This window comes from Pongo abelii, chromosome 8 (assembly GCF_028885655.2).
Source record: "Pongo abelii isolate AG06213 chromosome 8, NHGRI_mPonAbe1-v2.0_pri, whole genome shotgun sequence".
NCBI lineage: Eukaryota > Metazoa > Chordata > Mammalia > Primates > Hominidae > Pongo > Pongo abelii.
In genome coordinates this window covers 28,431,978-28,450,281 of record NC_071993.2, presented here as the reverse complement: position 1 = coordinate 28,450,281, position 18,304 = coordinate 28,431,978, and the positions used below count along the sequence as shown (strand labels likewise).

Here is an 18,304-nt window from a genome sequence, read left to right as displayed (position 1 = left end):
AAGTCCTTTATAAATTGCAAAATTTAGCCTGTTATTTTTACTATCATTGTTATTATTAAGGGTTTTGCCATTACAGATGAACATTTGAATTGTGCATAACCAATATTGTACCAGTGGTGAAACTGGCAATGACTAGGTTTTTAAGACATGTGAGAAGGTGGAAAATGTGGTGAATTTGCCCAGTCGTTCAGCATTAGTGAAAGACACTTTTGGCAGAATAATTACTTTTTCCATCCTCATATATACTGCCTCCCTTTCCATAGAAACTATGCGAGGCAAGATGTCATATGTTTAAAATCTTTAAATCTAAAAAGGAAAAAAGAAAAGAAAAGAAAAGAAAGAAATCTCACCTTCAAAACAAACTTCGGAGGGACCTGCAGGGTTTTGAGCCTAACGTTTCCCTGTCCCACAGATTAGGAGCCATTAGGAATCTTATGGGACCCTGTTGAGCTGTGCCCATGATCTCACGGGGACTTTGGCTCCTGGTATCTCATACCATGCACCTTAGGAAGTTCTTGGATCAGAGGCAGATGTGATCACTTTTGTCATTTTTCCCAGTATGGCCCCAGTGCCGTGGCTGATCGTCTTTACTGATGAAGCAACTGGAGAATCGGGAAGTCATTAGTCACTGTGAGGTCAACTCCAGAGGAGCAAAACTGATTTGGAATTTGGCTTGTTGAACTGATCTCATCAATTTATATTCCATCAGACATAGCTAATACTCTGTTCCTTTTAAGTGTTTGTAACTATGGCTAAGTATCTTAAAGTTAAAACCCCTTTTTTATTTTTCACAATTCAACAAATATTTATTGAATGTTCACTGAGTGATAGACATGAGCCTATATCCCAAGGGAGAATCAAAGAACAAGAAGACTGAGTCTCTTTGTCCTGGAAGAGCTCAAGAATTAATGGGGGAAGTATCTGTAAGAAAATTATTACAATATGAAGAACAAAAGGCTACAGATGCCTTTAGCTGTGAATGACCACATCAGATTTTAGGATTAGTCAATTCTGCAGCTCAGGAAGTTCATCAGGGAAGATGCGTATAGAGGAGATAAGTTGTAACATGGTAAGCATACTGGAAAGTGTGCTTGGACAAACCCAAGTGTAGCTGAACCCGGATATTTTCCTTTCTATTTTGCCATTCCTTGGTGTGACCTGTGATAATTCCTGGCTATAAGTAGGAGAACTCCCAGAGGATTCCTCAGAGACGTCATCTAGGACCTCATTGCCCATAATTGGGCCCTAAGCAAATAATTGGCTGCTATTAAAAGTTGAGTTAGAGTTTGCAGGGCTAAGTGGGAGTTTGTGGGAGTTTGAAAGGGAATCCCAGTAAAGAAAATAACAGATTCATTAGTTTTCCTTCTAACAGTCAGGACCCTCAGCTGCAGGTCTGTTGAAGTTTGATGGAGGTCCACTCCAGACGCTGTTTGCCTGGGTATCAGCAGTGGAGGCTGCAGAACAGCAAATGTTGCTGCCTGATCATTCCTCTGGAGGCTTTGTCTCAGAGGGGTACCCAGCCATGTGAGGTGTCAGTCTGCCCCTACTGTGGGGTGCCTCCCAGTTAGGCTACTCGGGAGTCAGGGACCCACTTGAGGAGGAAGTCTGTCTGTTCTCAGATCTCAAACTCTGTGCTGGGAGAACCACTACTCTCTTCAAAGCTGTCAGACAGGGACATTTAAGTCTGCAGAGGTTTCTGCTGCCTTTTGTTTGGCTATGCCCTGCCCCCAGATGTGGAGTCTACAGAGACAGGCAGGCATCCTTGAGCTGCGGTGGGCTCCACGCAGTTCTAGCTTCCTGGCCTCTTTGTTTACCTACTCAAGCCTCAGCAATGGCGGGTGCCCCTCCCCCAAGCTCACGGCCATATTGCAATTCAATCTCAGATTGCTGTGCTAGCAATGAGCGAGGTTCTGTGGGCATGGGACCCTCTGAGCCAGGTGTGGGATATAATCTCCTGGTGTGCCGTTTGCTAAGACTGTTGGAAAAGTGCAGTATTAGGGTGGGAGTGACCTGATTTTCCAGGTGCCATCTGTCACAGCTTCCCTTGGCTAGGAAAGGGAATTCCCTGACCCCTTGCACTTCCTGGGTGAGGCAATGCCTCGCCCTGCTTGGGCTCACGCTCGGTGGGCTGCACCCACTGTCCTGCACCCACTGTCCAACAAGCCTCAGTGAGATAAACCTGATACCTCAGTTGGAAATGCAGAAATCACCTGTCTTCTGCATCACTCATGCTGGGAGCTGTAGACTGGAGCTGTTCCTATTCGGCCATCTTGGAACTGCCAAAACTAACAAACAGAAAGTACATCCACACCAAAACCCCATCTGTACATCACCATCATGAAAGACCAAAGGTAGATAAAACCACAAAGATGGGGAAAAACAGAGCAGAAAGCTGAAAATTCTAAAAATCAGAGTGCCTCTCCCCCTCCAAAGGAACGCAGCTCCTCTCCAGCAACAGAACAAAGCTGGACAGAGAATGACTTCGATGAGTTGAGAGAAGAAGGCTTCAGAAGGTCAAACTTCTCCTAGCTAAAGGAGGAAGTTTGAACCATTGCAAAGAAGCTAAAAACCTTGAAAAAAGATTAGATGAATAACTAGAATAACCAGTGTAGGGAAGTCCTTAAATGATGTGATGGAGTTGAAAACCATGGCACGAGAACTACATGACGAATGCACAAGCTTTACTAGCCGATTCAATCAACTGGAAGAAAGGGTATCAGTGATTGAAGATCAAATGAATGAAATGAAGCGAGAAGAGAAGTTTGGAGAAAAAAGAATAAAAAGAAACAAACAAAGCCTCCAAGAAATATGGGACTATGTGAAAAGGCCAAATCTACATCTCATTGGTGTACCTGAAAGTGATGGGGAGAATGGAACCAAGTTGGAAAACACTCTGCAGGATATTATCCAGAACTTCCCCAACCTAGAAAGGCAGGCCAACATTCAAATTCAGGAAATACAGAGAACGCCACAAAGATACTCCTCAAGAAGAGCAACTCCAAGACACATGATTGTCAGATTCACCAAAGTTGAAATGAAGGAAAAAATGTTAAGGGCAGCCAGAGAGAAAGTTCGGGTTACACACAAAGGGAAGCCCATCACACTAACAGTGGATCTCTCGGCAGAAACCCTACAAGACAAAAAAGAGTGGAGGCCAATATTCAACATTCTTAAAGAAAAGAATTTTCAACCCAGAATTTCATATCCAGCCAAACTAAGCTTCATAAGTGAAGGAGAAATAAAATCCTTTACAGACAAGCAAATGCTGAGAGATTTTGTCACCACCAGGCCTGCCCTAAAAGAGCTCCTGAAGGAAGCACTAAACATGGAAAGGAACAACCAGTACCAACCACTGCAAAAACATGCCAAAATGTAAAGACCATCGATGCTAGGAAGAAACTGCATCAACTAACAAGCAAAAGAACCAGCTAACATCACAATGACAGGATCAAATGCACACATAACAATATTAACCTTAAATGTAAATGGGCTAAATGCTCCAATTAAAAGACACAGACTGGCAAAGTGGATAAAGAGTCAGGACCCATCAGTGTGCTGTATTCAGGAGACCCATCTCATGTGCAGAGACATACATAGGCTCAAAATAAAGGGATGGAGGAAGATCTACCAAGCAAATGGAAAACAAAAAAGACAGGGGTTGCAATCCTAGTCTCTGATAAAACACACTTTAAACCAACAAAGATCAAAAGAGACAAAGAAGGCCATTACATAATGGTAAAGGGATCAAGTCAACAAAGAGAGCTAACTATCCTAAATATATATGCACCCAATACAGAAGCACCCACATTCATAAAGCAAGTCCTTAGAGACCTACAAAGAGACTTAGACTCCTACACAATAATAATGGGAGACTTTAACACCCCACTGTCAACATTAGACAGATCAACGAGACAGAAAGTTAGCAAGGATATCCAGGAATTGAACTCAGCTCTGCACCAAGTGGACCTAATAGACATCTACAGAACTCTCCACCCCAAATCAACAGAATATACATTCTTCTCAGCACCACATCACACTTACTCCAAAACTGACCACATAGTTGGAAGTAAAGCACTCCTCAGCAAATGTAAAAGAACAGAAATTATAACAAACTGTCCCTCAGACCACAGTGCAATCAAAAATCACTCGAAACCACTCAACTACATGGAAACTGAACAACCTGCTCCTGAATGACTACTGGGTACATAATGAAATGAAGGCAGAAATAAAGATGTTCTTTGAAAACAATCAGAACAAAGACACAACATACCAGAATCTCTGGGACACATTTAAAGCTGTGTGTAGAGGGAAATTTATAGCACTAAATGCCCACAAGAGAAAGCAGGAAAGATCTAAAATTGACACCCTAACATCGCAATTAAAAGAACTAGAGAAGCAAGAGCAAACACATTCAAAAGCTAGCAGAAGGCAAGAAATAACTAAGATCAGAGCAGAACTGAAGGAGATAGAGATACAAAAAACCCTTCAAAAAATCAATGAATCCAGGAGCTGGTTTTTGGAAAAGATCAACAAAATTGATAGACCACTAGCAAGACTAACAAAGAAGAAAAGAGAGAAGGATCAAATAGACGCAATAAAAAATGACAAAGGGGATATCACCACCGATGCCACAGAAATACAAACTACCATCAGAGAATACTATAAACACCTCTACACAAATAAACTAGAAAATCTAGAAGAAATGGATAAATTCCTGGACACATACACCCTCCCAAGACTAAACCAGGAAGAAGTTGAATCCCTCAATAGACCAATAACAGGCTCTGAAATTGAGGCAATAATTTATAGCCTCCCAACCAAAAAAAGTCCAGGATCAGACGGATTCACAGCTGAATTCTACCAGAGGTACAAGGAGGAGCTGGGACCATTCCTTCTGAAACTATCCCAATCAACAGAAAAAGAGGGAATCCTCCCTAACTCATTTTATGAGGCCAGCATCATCCCGATACCAAAGCCTGGCAGAGACACAGCAAAAAAAGAGAATTTTAGACCAATATCCCTGATGAACATCGATGCAAAAATCCTCAATAAAATACTGGCAAACCAAATCCAGCAGCACCTCAAAAAGCTTATCCACTATGATCAAGTGGGCTTCATCCCTGGGATGCAAGGCTAATTCAACATATGCAAATCAATAAACGTAATCCAGCATATAAACAGAACCAATGACAAAAACCACATGATTATCTCAATAGATGCAGGAAAGGCCTTTGACAAAATTCAACAGCCCTTCATGCTAAAAACTCTCAATAAATTAGGTATTGATGGGGCATATCTCAAAATAATAAGAGCTATTTATGACAAACCCACAGCCAATATCATACTGAATGGGCAAAAACTGGAAGCATTTCCTTTGAAAACTGGCACAAGACAGGGATGCCCTCTCTCACCACTCCTATTCAACACAGTGTTGGAAGTTCTGGCCAGGGCAATCAGGCAGGAGAAAGAAATAAAGGGTATTCAATTAGGAAAAGAGAAAGTCAAATTGTCCCTGTTTGCAGGTGACATGATTGTATATCTAGAAAGCCCCAGGTCTCAGCCCAAAATTTCCTTAAGCTGAGAAGCAACTTCAGCAAAGTCTCAGGATACAAAATCAATGTGCAGAAATCACAAGCATTATTATACACCAATAACAGACAGAGAGCCAAATCATGAGTGAACTCCCATTCACAATTGCTTCAAAGAGAATAAAATACCTGGGAATCCAACTTACAAGGGATATGAAGGTACTCTTCAAGGGGAACTACAAACCACTGCTCAATGAAATAAAAGAGGACACAAACAAATGGAAGAACATTCCATGCTCTTGGATAGGAAGAATCAATATCGTGAAAATGGCCATACTGCCCAAGGTAATTTATAGATTTAATACCATCCCCATCAAGCTACCAATGACTTTCTTCACATAATTGGAAAAAACTACTTTAAAGTTGATATGGAACCAAAAAAGACCCTGCATTGCCAAGACAATCCTAAGCCCAAAGAACAAAGGTGGAGGCATCACATTACCTGACTTCAAACTATACTACAAGGCAACAGTAACCAAAACTGCATGGTACTGGTACCAAAACAGAGATATAGACCAGTGGAACAGAACAGAGCCCTCAGAAATAATACCACACACCTACAACCATCTGATCTTTGACAAACCTGACAAAAACAGGAAATGCGGAAAGGATTCCCTATTTGATAAATGGTGCTGGGAAAACTGGCTAGCCATATGTAGAAAGCTGAAACTGGATCCCTTCCTTACACCTTATACAAAAATTAATTCAAGATGGATTAAAGACTTAAATGTTAGACCTAAAACCATACAAACCCTAGAAGAAGACCTAGGCAATACCATTCAGGACACAGGCATGGGCAAGGACTTCATGTCTAAAACACCAAAAGCAATGACAACAAAAGCCAAAATTGACAAATGGGATCTAATTAAACTAAAGAGCTTCTGCATGGCAAAAGAAACTACCATCAGTTTGAACAGGCAACCTACAGAATGGGAGAAAATTTTTGCAGTCTACTCATCTGACAAAGGGCTAATATCCAGAATCTACAAAGAACTCAAACAAATTTAGAAGAAAAAAACAAACAACCCCATCAAAAAGTGGGCAAAGGATATGAACAGACACTTTGCAAAAGAAGACATTTATGCAGCCAACAGACACATGAAAAAATGCTCATCTTCACTGGCCATCAGAGAAGTGCAAATCAAAACCACAATGAGATACCATCTCACACCAGTTAGAATGTCAATCATGAAAAAGTCAGGAAACAACAGATGCTGGAGAGGATGCGGAGAAATAGGAACAGTTTCACACTGTTGGTAGGACTGTTAACTGGTTCAACCATTGTGGAAGACAGTGTGGCGATTCCTCAGGGATCTAGAACTAGAAATACCATTTGACCCAGCCATCCCATTACTGGATATATACCCAAAGGATTATAAATCATGTTGCCATAAAGACACATGCACACGTATGTTTATTGTGGCACTATTCACAATAGCAAAGACTTGAAACCAACCCAAATGCCCACCAATGATTGACTGGATTAAGAAAATGTGGCACATATACACCATGGTATACTATGCAGCCATAAAAAAGGATGAGTTCATGTCCTTTGTAGGGACATGGATGAAGCTGGAAACCATCATTCTCAGCAAACTATTGCAAGGACAAAAAACCAAACACCGCATGTTCTCACTCATAGGTGGGAAGTGAACAATGAGAACACTTGGACACAGGAAGGGGAACATCACACACCAGGGCCTGTCGTGGGGTGGGGGGACAGGGGAGGGATAGCATTAGGAGATATACCTAATGTAAATGATGAGTTAATGGGTGCAGCACACCAACATGGCACATGTACACATATGTAACAAATCTGAATGCTGAGCACATGTACCCTAGAACTTAAAGTGTAATAATAATAATAAAAAAGAAAATAAGAGATTCAAAGATGTACAGGAATCTGACACTTTAGGAAACAGTTTCCAGGAGGCTGGAGTGTAGACTATGCCAAAGAGAAGATTGGGAGAGAAAAGATTGGGGTTGGGCCAGATCGGGAAATGCCTGAATGTCATGCTAATGATTATTCTGAAGATAAATGAAGCCAATAGAGGATTTTAAGACACTGACAGCCCTTTTGTTAATGTCCTTCTAGACTTTTTGGAGATCTTGACATTCATTCTCAAGTGAAGAACTTGTGTTAACATCATTCCTGGAAATCTCCCATGTTTATAAAATTTTATACTTCCAACTATATATATATATGTATATATATATATATTTTACTTTGAAGGTCATTTTGACTTAATATTAGAACATTGATTTGCATTTTCTCTCCTTGAGTAGCTTAGAGGTGTCACTCCCTTCCCCTCATCATCAAACATCACTATTGGAAAGTCTAATGATAATGTCTTATTCTTTCCCTTAGAAGTGACTTGGTCGGCCAGGCATGGTGGCTCATGCCTGTAATCCTAGCACTTTGGGAGGCCAAGGCAGGTGGATCACTTGAGGTCAAGAGTTCGAGACCAGCCTGGCCAACATGGTGAAACCCCGTCTCTACTAAAAATAAAAGTTAGCCAGGCATGGTGGCATGCGCCTGTAATCCCAGCTACTCGGGAGGCTGAGCCAGGAGAATCACTTGAACCTAGGGGGCGGAGGTTGCAGTGAGCCGAGATCGTGCCAATTCACTCAAGCCTGGGCAAAAGAGTGAAACTCCATCTCAAAAAAAAAAAGAAAAAAAAAGTGACTTGGTCTTTTTGCTTGGCTGATTATAGATTTTTTTTTTTAAGTCCAGATGTTGTACCAGAATATATCTTTATATTACGCCACTCTGGGTCAGTTTTTCCAAATATATAACTTTTCAATATACTCTCAGGTTTTATTTATTTCAGGAGAAAGATTTTTTATTCTAGATTTTAAAATATGCCCTATTGTAGAGATTTGTTTTCTTTCTTGGGGACTCTTACATGCGTGTGTTAGATCTTCTCTGCCTATTTGTTGCCTTGAATTTTTTGTTAACTGTTTTTACATTACCCTTCAGTTTTCACATCTTCTATTGAAAAAGATTATCCATTATCTTTATTTGTTCTTGTGCTCTTTCTAGTTCGCTCTTCATTTCAAAAATGCATTTTTATTTTACATCTAATTCTTTATGGATATCTTTCATCTGTCTTTTAAAAAGTTGTTTTTTTAAATTAATCACCTAATTACAACTTCAGCAATTCTAATTTAGGTTTTTCCTTCATTGCTTTTATTATTTTCCTTTAGCTCCTATTGAAATTTTATCTTACAATTTTCATCTGTTTTGTAGGCATGTCTTTCTAATGTGCTTTCATCATAAGACCATGATTTTGCTCCTTATTCTCTTTTTTTATGTTTACAGGGAAATTTTATTTTATTATTTATTTTTATTTTATTCTAAGTTCCAAGATACATGTGCAGAATGTGCAGGTTTGTTACATAGGTAAATGTGTGCCATGGTGGTTTGCTGCACCTATTAACCCATCACCTAGGTATTAAGCCCTGCATGCCTTAAGCCCTGATGCTTAAGGCCTAGGTATTAAGCCCTGATGCTTAAGGCCTAGGTATTAAGCCCTGATGCTCTCCCTCCCTCCGTGCCCCAACAGGCCCCAATGTGTGTTACTCCCCTCTCTGTATCTATGTGTTCTCATTGTTCAGCTCCCACTTATGAGTGAGAACACGTGTTGTTTGGTTTTCTGTTCCTGTGTTAGTTTGCTGAGGATGATGGCTTCCAGCTTCATCCATGTCCCTGCAAAGAAAATGATCTCATTCCTTTTTATGGCTGCATAATATTCTGTGGTGTATATATGTATCATATTTTCTTTATCCAGTGTATCATTGATGGGCATTTCGGTTGATTCCATGTCTTTGCTATTGTGAATAGTGCTGTGATAAACATATGTGTGCATGTATCTTTATAATAGAACGATTTATATTCCTTTGGGTATATACCCAGTAATGGGATTTCTAGGTCAAATTGTATTTCTGGTTCTAGATCCTTGAGGAATCACCACACTGTCTTCCACAATGGTTGAACTAATTTATACTACCACCAACAGTGTAGAAGTATTCCTATTTCTCCACAGACTCACAAGCATGTTGTTTCTTGACTTTTTAATGATTGTCATTCTCACTGGCATGAGATGATACCTCATTGTGATTTTGATTAGCATTTCTCTAACAATCAGTGATGTTGAGCTTTTTTTCATATGTTTGTTGGCCTCATAAATGTCTTCTTTTGAGAAGTGTCTGTTCATATTTTTTATTTATTATAATAACTCTATATGGAAATTGACTGGAGTCTTTTTTATATTGCTTTTTTTTTTTTCTTTTTGAGACAGAGTCTTGCTCTGTCACCCAGGCTGGAGTGCAGTGGAGTGATCTCAGCTCACTGCAATCTCCGCCTCCCAGGTTCAAGCGATTCTCATGCCTCAGCCTCCCAAATAGCTGGGATTACAAGTTCATGCCACCATGCCCAGCTAATTTTTGTGTTATAGTAGAGATGGGATTTCACTTTGTTGGCCAGGCTGGTCTCAACCTCCTGATCTAAAGTGATCCGCCTGCCTCAGCCTTCCAAAGTACTGAGATTACAGGCATGAGCCACTGCACCCAGCCCTTGCTCATTTGTAAGTGAAATGAGTTTTCCTGGTCTTTTAGAAGGGAGATGTGGACTAGGATGGCACTGCTACTTTCTTGATTCCCAGGATTCCATTGTCATCTTCACAGTGATGCAGGGTGCATTCTGGCCCCTCAGCTTCCACCCTCTCTTTTTATCTGAACTTTCTTAGTCCTTCATCCCAGTGTCTCTGCCTTGCTCAATTTGGATGATGCAATTCCCTGTAGTTTCTCTTCCGTGCAGGGCTTTGTCCCAGAAAAGGCTTCAGTTTGTAGTTTTATGAATTCATGGAACTCAGGCCTAACAGAACGCCCCAGCACCATCAGACTTTGTGGCACTGTAGTCTTATCCATTCATCACAGCCTGAAAAGTCCATTTGCAGCTGCTTCTGCTGCTGTTCTAGAACTTTCCAGTGAGAACTTCATGGCCCTTTGGGGTTTCTTGGCTCTCAAGACCTTCACAAATGCCTCTGCCTTCCCACTGTGGTTGCTAGTTTGTCCTTCCAAGTCTGCTTGTGCTTTAGAGTCAGTGTGGATACCTCGTTCACTTACTATGGTGTATATTGTCCGTTGTGTTTTTTGTTTTGCTTTACTATCTGCACTGTTTTCATAGGGAGAATGAGATTCAAACACTTTGCCACTATCATCTGTCCAGAATTCCTCCTGTTTTTCTTGAGAAAAAAAAAAAGAAGTTCTGTGATTTTGTTATTGACAAATGTATGAGACTATTGACATCTACAACATCATTGAGATAGTTCAGATATTTTCCCCTCCAAATCTCATGTTGAAATTTGATTCCCAGTGTTGGAGTGGGGCCTAATGGGAGGAGTTTGCATCATGGGGGCTGATCCCTTATGAATGCCTTGGTGCCAGTTTTGTAATGAGTGAGTTCTTCTTGGTCTATTAGTTCCCACCAGAACTGATTGTTAAAAGTCTTTTAAAAAGTCTGGCACCTCCCTCCCCTCTCTTGCTTCCTTCCTTTTACCATGTGATGCCTGCTTCCTTTCACCTTCTACCATGAGTGGAAGCTTCCTGAGGCCCTCACCAGAAGCAGATGCTGGCATCATGTTTCTTGTAAAGCCTGCAGAACCATAAGCCAAATAAACTTATCTTCTTTATAAATTAACCAGTAATTTATAAGTATCCCTTCATAGTAACTATGAAATATCCCTTCATAGTAACACAATTGGACCAAGATGATCCTTGGAAAAGTTGAGCTTTGGGGCTATGCTTTTGAAATCCCCTGAAATTCTAAGAGCCCCTGTTTTTGCTTTTGAATTTACATGTGCATGGCCTCATTTGAGCCAAATATATGGTTAGGATTTACAAATCACAATATTGTGAGGGGGCTCTGGGGTCAGACAGATCTGGAATCAAATCCTGCTTCTGCCACTCTGTCATTTTACCTTTTACATATTAATTTATTCCTCTGGGTTTTCTTCATCTATGACATGCAAATACTACAGCTCCAACTACCACCACTAACTGCCTCAAAGGGTAATTAGAATTAAGCAGTGTTGGATATTTCAAGGTTAATACATTCATGTTTATAGTATTTTGATTTGAGAGCATCCTAATGCATAGAAGTGTAATAAAGTGACAGTATAGAAGACAATTGAAAATATAATCATTTCTTTAGTATTACACAAAAATCTTTATTGTAGAATTTTACAAAGAATGGCAATTAACTAATTTCCAAATAAGCTTATGAATACATCAGAATTTAGAAGTATGTCTTAACTATCAGAAATTGTATTTAGATTTAGTATTAAGAACCAGCCCACCAATATTGCTGCTGTTACTTCTTTCAGCAATCAGGTAAGGCAACGTGTTACAGAGAGAAGGTGGTTTCGCCCTCACACTTGGGTAGAACCTGACTCGTGTCCTGACTTCACCATTTAGTAGGAGTTTAGTTTGGTTTGTTGTGCCCACAGTGAAAGCTTTCTTTTAAGGCTATGAGTTTGCAAACAATCAAATTTAATGAATGTTAATTGAGTATCTACTAACTGCTAGAAACTGGCATAGGTACCAGGCATACAACAATCAATGAGACAGAAAGAGTCCTCACTCTCCTGGAACTTACAGTTCAGGGTCAAAGACAAACAAAGAAACCACAATTACGTGCAGTGATAGGTGCTGTAATACAGGAGAACCAGGTATTATGGAAGATGCCGCTTAACCCAGACTTGAGGTTCAGGAAAGGTTTCCTGAAGAAAAGCATACCTTAGTTGGCAGCTGAAGATGTGTAGGAATTCCCAAGCTAACAGGAAGATAGACAGAAAAGGTTTGTGCAGACTTGTGGAGACATGCACATTTGAGGACATGAAAACTGAAGGACTAATTCATAAAGTAGTGTTCCCAATACTGGCTGGAGAGTTTTTAAAAATACGGATATTTTAATGGACCCTACCCAGACTTAATGAATCACATTCTCAGGGAATGAGTGCCAGGGTTCTTATTATTAGCTCATATAGGGAGCCACTGGCTCAGGGTATATGGGGGGGAGGCTGGAGAAGAGGTGTCAAGGCAGGGAAGTTGAGGCTGGAGAGATAAGCCAGGGGTGCACCTTGAAGGGTTTGCAAACACTGTTGTGGAGTTTGAATTTTACCCTAAGGGCAGGGGGAGCTGTGGAAGAATTTGGTGAGTATGGAGATGGGATCATCAGATTTACGGTTCCTAATGATCACTTAGTTGAGTAAGACATGGTGCCTACCTTCATGAGGGATACAATCTATTTTATAAGGTTCAACCTCTTTGAGCCTCACTTTTAAAAACCTAAAATGGAAATAATACCCACTTTGCATGATTCCTGTGAGGTTTAACTGAAATAACTTATGTGAAGGGCGTAGTACCATGCCTGATACACCGCTGGGAAGCAAAAGATGTGTTATTATTATTTGAGAAAGTGATAGAGCTGAGTAATTGGTGGACATTACACTAACCCCCATACAACCTTAGAGAAGGTGGAGATCTGACTCCAGGATCTTCTGACAAATTCTTTTCCTTCGCCCACACCTGGGACACCAGAAAGAGCCCACTCTCACCCCACTCCTCACTCTCCCCTCACTCCCCACTCTCACCTCACTCCCCACTCTCCCCTCACTCCCCACTCTCCCCTCACTCCCCACTCTCACCTCACTCCCCACTCTCACCTCACTCCCCACTCTCCCCTCACTCCCCACTCTCACCTCACTCCCCACTCTCACCTCACTCCCCACTCTCCCCTCACTCCCCACTCTCACCTCACTCCCCACTCTCACCTCACTCTCCATTCTTATCTCACTCTCCACTCTCACCTCATTCCCCACTCTCCCCTCACTCCCCACTCTCTCCTCACTCCCCACTCTCACCTCACTCCCCACTCTCACCTCACTCTCCACTCTCACCTCACTCCCCACTCTCCCCTCACTCCCCACTCTCACCTCACTCCCCACTCTCACCTCACTCTCCATTCTCATCTCACTCTCCACTCTCACCTCATTCCCCACTCTCACCTCACTCTCCACTCTCACTTCACTCCTCACTCTCTAATTTGCATGGCTTTAGTTACAGTCTTTATTCTGATGAATTCCAAATCTCCACTTCCACCCTGTTTTTTTTTTCTAAGCTCCAAGCCCATACATTCATCTGCATCCTAGATAGTTCCACTTAAATGTCTATGGGTACTTCATTCAAATTAGGTCTTCTAATATCATATGCCACCCCAAGAAAACCAAACCAAGTCAAACCAAACCCAGCTTTTCCAACATTAGCCCTACTAAGTTGAGCCAGAGACGTGGGAATCATCTCGAATCACTCATCTCTATCTTCTCCAAGCAAGCTTCCCAAATCCACACTCTTCTCTCCAGGCATAGACCACCACCCTCACCCAAACCATCACCACTTCCCATGTGGTCTAGTGAAATAGCACCTGTGTTCCCTATACCATTCTTTGCGCCCACCCCAACCCTGCACCCTGTAATTCTGAGAAATCTTCTAAGATAAAAAATTGATATAAATCCTTCCCCCACACTTCAGCCTCTTCAGGGGCTTTCCAATACCCTTCAAAATGAACTCCAAACCCTTTACCAAGATGCTTCCTGAAGGATCTTAAAGGTGAGACCCTTCAAGATCTCACCTCTTAAGTCTCACTTTCTCCCATGCTGCCTTTCTTATTTTATGCTCCAGTCATTCTAAACCAGAAAAAAAAAAAAAATCACCTTCTCTCTCGCTCTCAGATCTGTGCAACATGATGATTTGTCCAACCAGAATCCCTTTCACGCTGGATAACTTTTTGTCCCTTAGACCTTGGGGAGTCAGCCCTTGAACCTTTATATTAGTTGAGGTTTCCTTATTGTATGGATTTGTAGTCTCTTCATCTCCTCCTCCCTCCAGTGCTATTTGTTATACTTGTAATTTCTTAATGCCCATCTTCCCCACCAGTTGTAGGCAACATCATGGCAAAAGAATATATAAAGTCGATCCACAGTATTCACAAATTCTCCTTGGGAATTTGCCTACTTGCTCAAGTTTACTTGTAATCCCCTAATCAATATGGTCATTCTTGGACATGCACAGAGAAGTGAAAAATTTGAGTCATCCAATGCACACGTTCTCAGCTGAGGCTGAAGAAGGCGATTCTCTGCCTTCTTGTTTCATTTCTCATACTATAAGGAAGTGTCCATTTTGCAGTCCATTTAGTGCCATAATTTTTGGATTTTTGTGCTTTTTGTTGGTTATTTCACTGTTCACAATGTCCCCCAGATGTGGTGCTGAGGTGCTGCCTATGGTTTGTAAGCGCAAGAAGGCTGTGGTGTGCCTGAAAGAGAAAATATCTGTGTTAAATAAGCTCCATTGCATGAGCTATAATGCTGTTGGCCATGAGTTCAATGTGAATGAATGAACAATATATATGAAATCAGGTGTCTTCAAACAGAAATATACATAAAACAAGGTTATGTATCCATCAACTGATGAAAATGTTGTAGCCAGAGGCTTGCAGGAACCTAGTCCTATATTTCTCCTAAGAGAAACAGTTTAATATTGGCTGATTCAGTGTTTGCAGTTACTTTATAGAACAAAGCTACCGCAAATAGTAAGAATCAACTGTACTTTAATAACTTTGATATCCTCAGTAGCTAACACAGTGACTCTCATGTAATAGTTATTCAATAAATATTTTTTGAAACTGAATTTTTATATGTGCTATATATGTATATAGACTTATACATATGTACACACACATACTTTATACTGTATAAAGTATGTGTGTGTACATATGTATGTCTATATTACATATTATTTCTATATTTCTATACATGTATATATATATCTATATTTCTATACATGTATATATATGTGTATATATATAGAATATATATGTATATATATATTCTATACATGTATATATATATCTATATTTCTATACATTTCTATACATGTATATATATATCTATATTTCTATACATGTATTTCTATATTTCTATACATGAAGAAATAATATGTAATATAGAAATAAATTAAGCTGAAGTAGTCTTTCATGCCAAAGATGTACCTCACAGCTGTATTGTTACTTGCTGCCTCTTAAAAAATGGCTAAATACAGTCTTAGTTTTGATACCATCTTTATTTTTATTTTTGTCTAGGATGCTGGGGAAATGGTTCGTTCCTTTGTTGGTGATTTGGAACTTATTGTCAATTTACTGAAATCAGATAACAAAGAAGTTCTGGCAAGTGTATGTGCTGCCATTACCAACATAGCAAAAGATCAAGAAAATTTAGCTGTTATTACAGATCATGGAGTTGTTCCTTTATTGTCCAAGCTGGCAAATACAGTAAGTAACAAATCTTTTTGTTTTACATGCATATTGTCCTGAGATATCATGGTGTAGTGATGAAAACAATGCATTTGCAGTCCAGAAACCTGGATTCAAGTTTAATACCCATTGCTTATGAGGTATGAGATTTGGTCAACTCCTTTAGTTTCTCTGAGACTAATATATGTGAAAGTGTATTTTAAACTATAAAATGTTAGTATTACAAGATCCTTGTAAAATAGAAGCTGTTTTTTATTTGCCACTGGCAAGTAAAGTGGCAAATACAAGTGCTATTATGTAAGTGTTAACTATCATCTTCACCACCACCATCATGGTTATGATTCTTGATGGTTCTTCATGCCAACGTTAGAAATCAAATGTGCCTCCCCAGCTTAGCAAGCTTCAATCGATGGCATTCTTGAGCTAGAAGACTTTGGCAATCATTGCATTGTTTATCCAGAGCTGTGCCAGACAGAATAAGCAGCCTTGAGAGACAATGACTTCACCATGACCAGAGGTATTTGAGCATAGCTTGGACTACCACTTGGCAGAAAAGTCATAGAGCAGAAATTCAAACCCTGGAAGGATGCTTGGTATAGAAGACTTTGAGTTCCTAAAAGTATCTGTCAGATTTAGCTAAGGACACCAAGTTGTTGCCTGAATCAAGAGAACAGTACTCTTAATAAACACAAAACCATCCGATTCAGTAATAGTATGCCCATACCGGGCAATTACATATACAAAGAAGGATATAGTCTGCATCAAAAAATACAGAAAGGAAAATGGAAGACCCAAAATGTGTCTTTGGATTTGCTGCACTGTCTTCTCCCTCTCAGGAGCCAAGGGAACCAAGGTGTATTACTGATATTGATGTATTCCTAGGGTGGAGAAATCCAGTCAATCCACTTATCCCAGTTAAGTGCAGTATCCCTTTAAGAATATGCAATATTCTTTAAATATTTGGATTACAAAATAACTTGCTGATCTGTAGTTTTGCGTTGTGTAGTAGACTGACTCCAAAGAAAATCTAGCCTTGAGCTAATGACTGATGTCAGATGCTTGGTCACCTTTGAGTGCACTGACTACATTCAGTTCATAAGAAGAAAACTCAAGATTGAACATTGGTCCGTTGGTCACCCACCAAAAGTCTAGTTCTTTCAGCTGGGTGCAGTGGCTCACGCCTGTAATCTCAGCACTTTTGGAGGCCAAGGCAAGTGGATCACTTGAGGCCAGGAGTTCAAGACCAGCCTGGCCAACATGGTGAAACCCCGTCTCTACTAAAAATACAAAAATTAGCCAGACGTGGTGGTGGGCACCTGTAATCCCAGTTATTTGGGAGGCTGAGGCATGAGAATCGCTTGAATCCAGGAGGCAGAGGTTGCAGTGAGCTGAGATGGCACCACTGCACTTCAGCCTGGGCAACAGAGTGAGACTCCATCTGAAAAAGACTAGTTCCTTCAAGACATCACCTAGGTAGTCAGCCAGCTGGCCCTTTTCTCTAGACTCATTGGTGTCTTAATGGTTAATAAACATAAAGTGCTAATAGACATGATCTTGCAGGGTCATTACGATGCACAGATCCCATTTCATTTTCCTTTGCACAGAATAACAATAAATTGAGACATCATCTAGCAGAAGCTATTTCACGTTGCTGTATGTGGGGCAGGAATAGAGTGGCCTTCGGTGAGCACAAAGCAGTGGCTCCACTAGTGCGTTATCTGAAATCAAATGACACCAACGTTCATCGGGCGACAGCTCAGGCCTTGTACCAACTTTCAGAAGATGCCGATAACTGCATCACCATGCATGAGAATAGTGCAGTAAAGGTACAGTTGAATGACTTTGTGGTTTAGTCCAAGTTTGGTAAATGTAGCCTGGGAAGAAACTTAGACATCACTAAGATTTCTCTAAAGGAGGTATTCAGAGACACAAAAGTGCCTGCCTGCTGCGTCATGGCTGCATTCAAGCCATGTGTTATCATGATTTTTTTTTTTTCTTTTTAAGCAAGGTCTTGCTGTGTTGCCCAGGCTGGAGTATAGTGGTGCAATCATAGTTCACTGCAGCCTTGAACTCCTGGGCTCAAGTGATCCTCCTGCCTCACCCTCCCAAGTAGCCAGGACTACAAGTGCATGCCACCATACCTGGCTAATTCTTTTAGTTTTGCATACAGACAGGGTCTTGCCATGCTGCCCTGGCTGGTCTTGAACTGCTGGCCTCAAGCAATCCTCCCACTTCGGCCTCCCAAAGTGTTGGGATTATAGGAGTGAGCCACAATGCCCAGCCAGTGTGTTACGATGATTTATGCTGCAGAAAAGTTGTATGGAGATAGAATTTTTCTAAATTAAAG

At 40.6% G+C, this 18,304-nt stretch overlaps 1 protein-coding gene across 7 annotated transcripts in view; it reads left to right on the top strand.

Annotated features, from left to right (window-relative positions):
* Positions 1-18,304, top strand: part of ODAD2 (outer dynein arm docking complex subunit 2) — a 196,589-nt gene that overhangs the window by 130,412 nt on the left and 47,873 nt on the right. For all 7 annotated transcript variants that reach the window (XM_054522111.2, XM_009245208.3, XM_054522112.1 and 4 more), the window contains 2 exons: positions 15,787-15,975; positions 17,562-17,783. In XM_054522111.2, the coding sequence (XP_054378086.1) occupies positions 15,787-15,975; positions 17,562-17,783 (411 nt within the window). The remainder of the gene's footprint in view (positions 1-15,786; positions 15,976-17,561; positions 17,784-18,304) is intronic.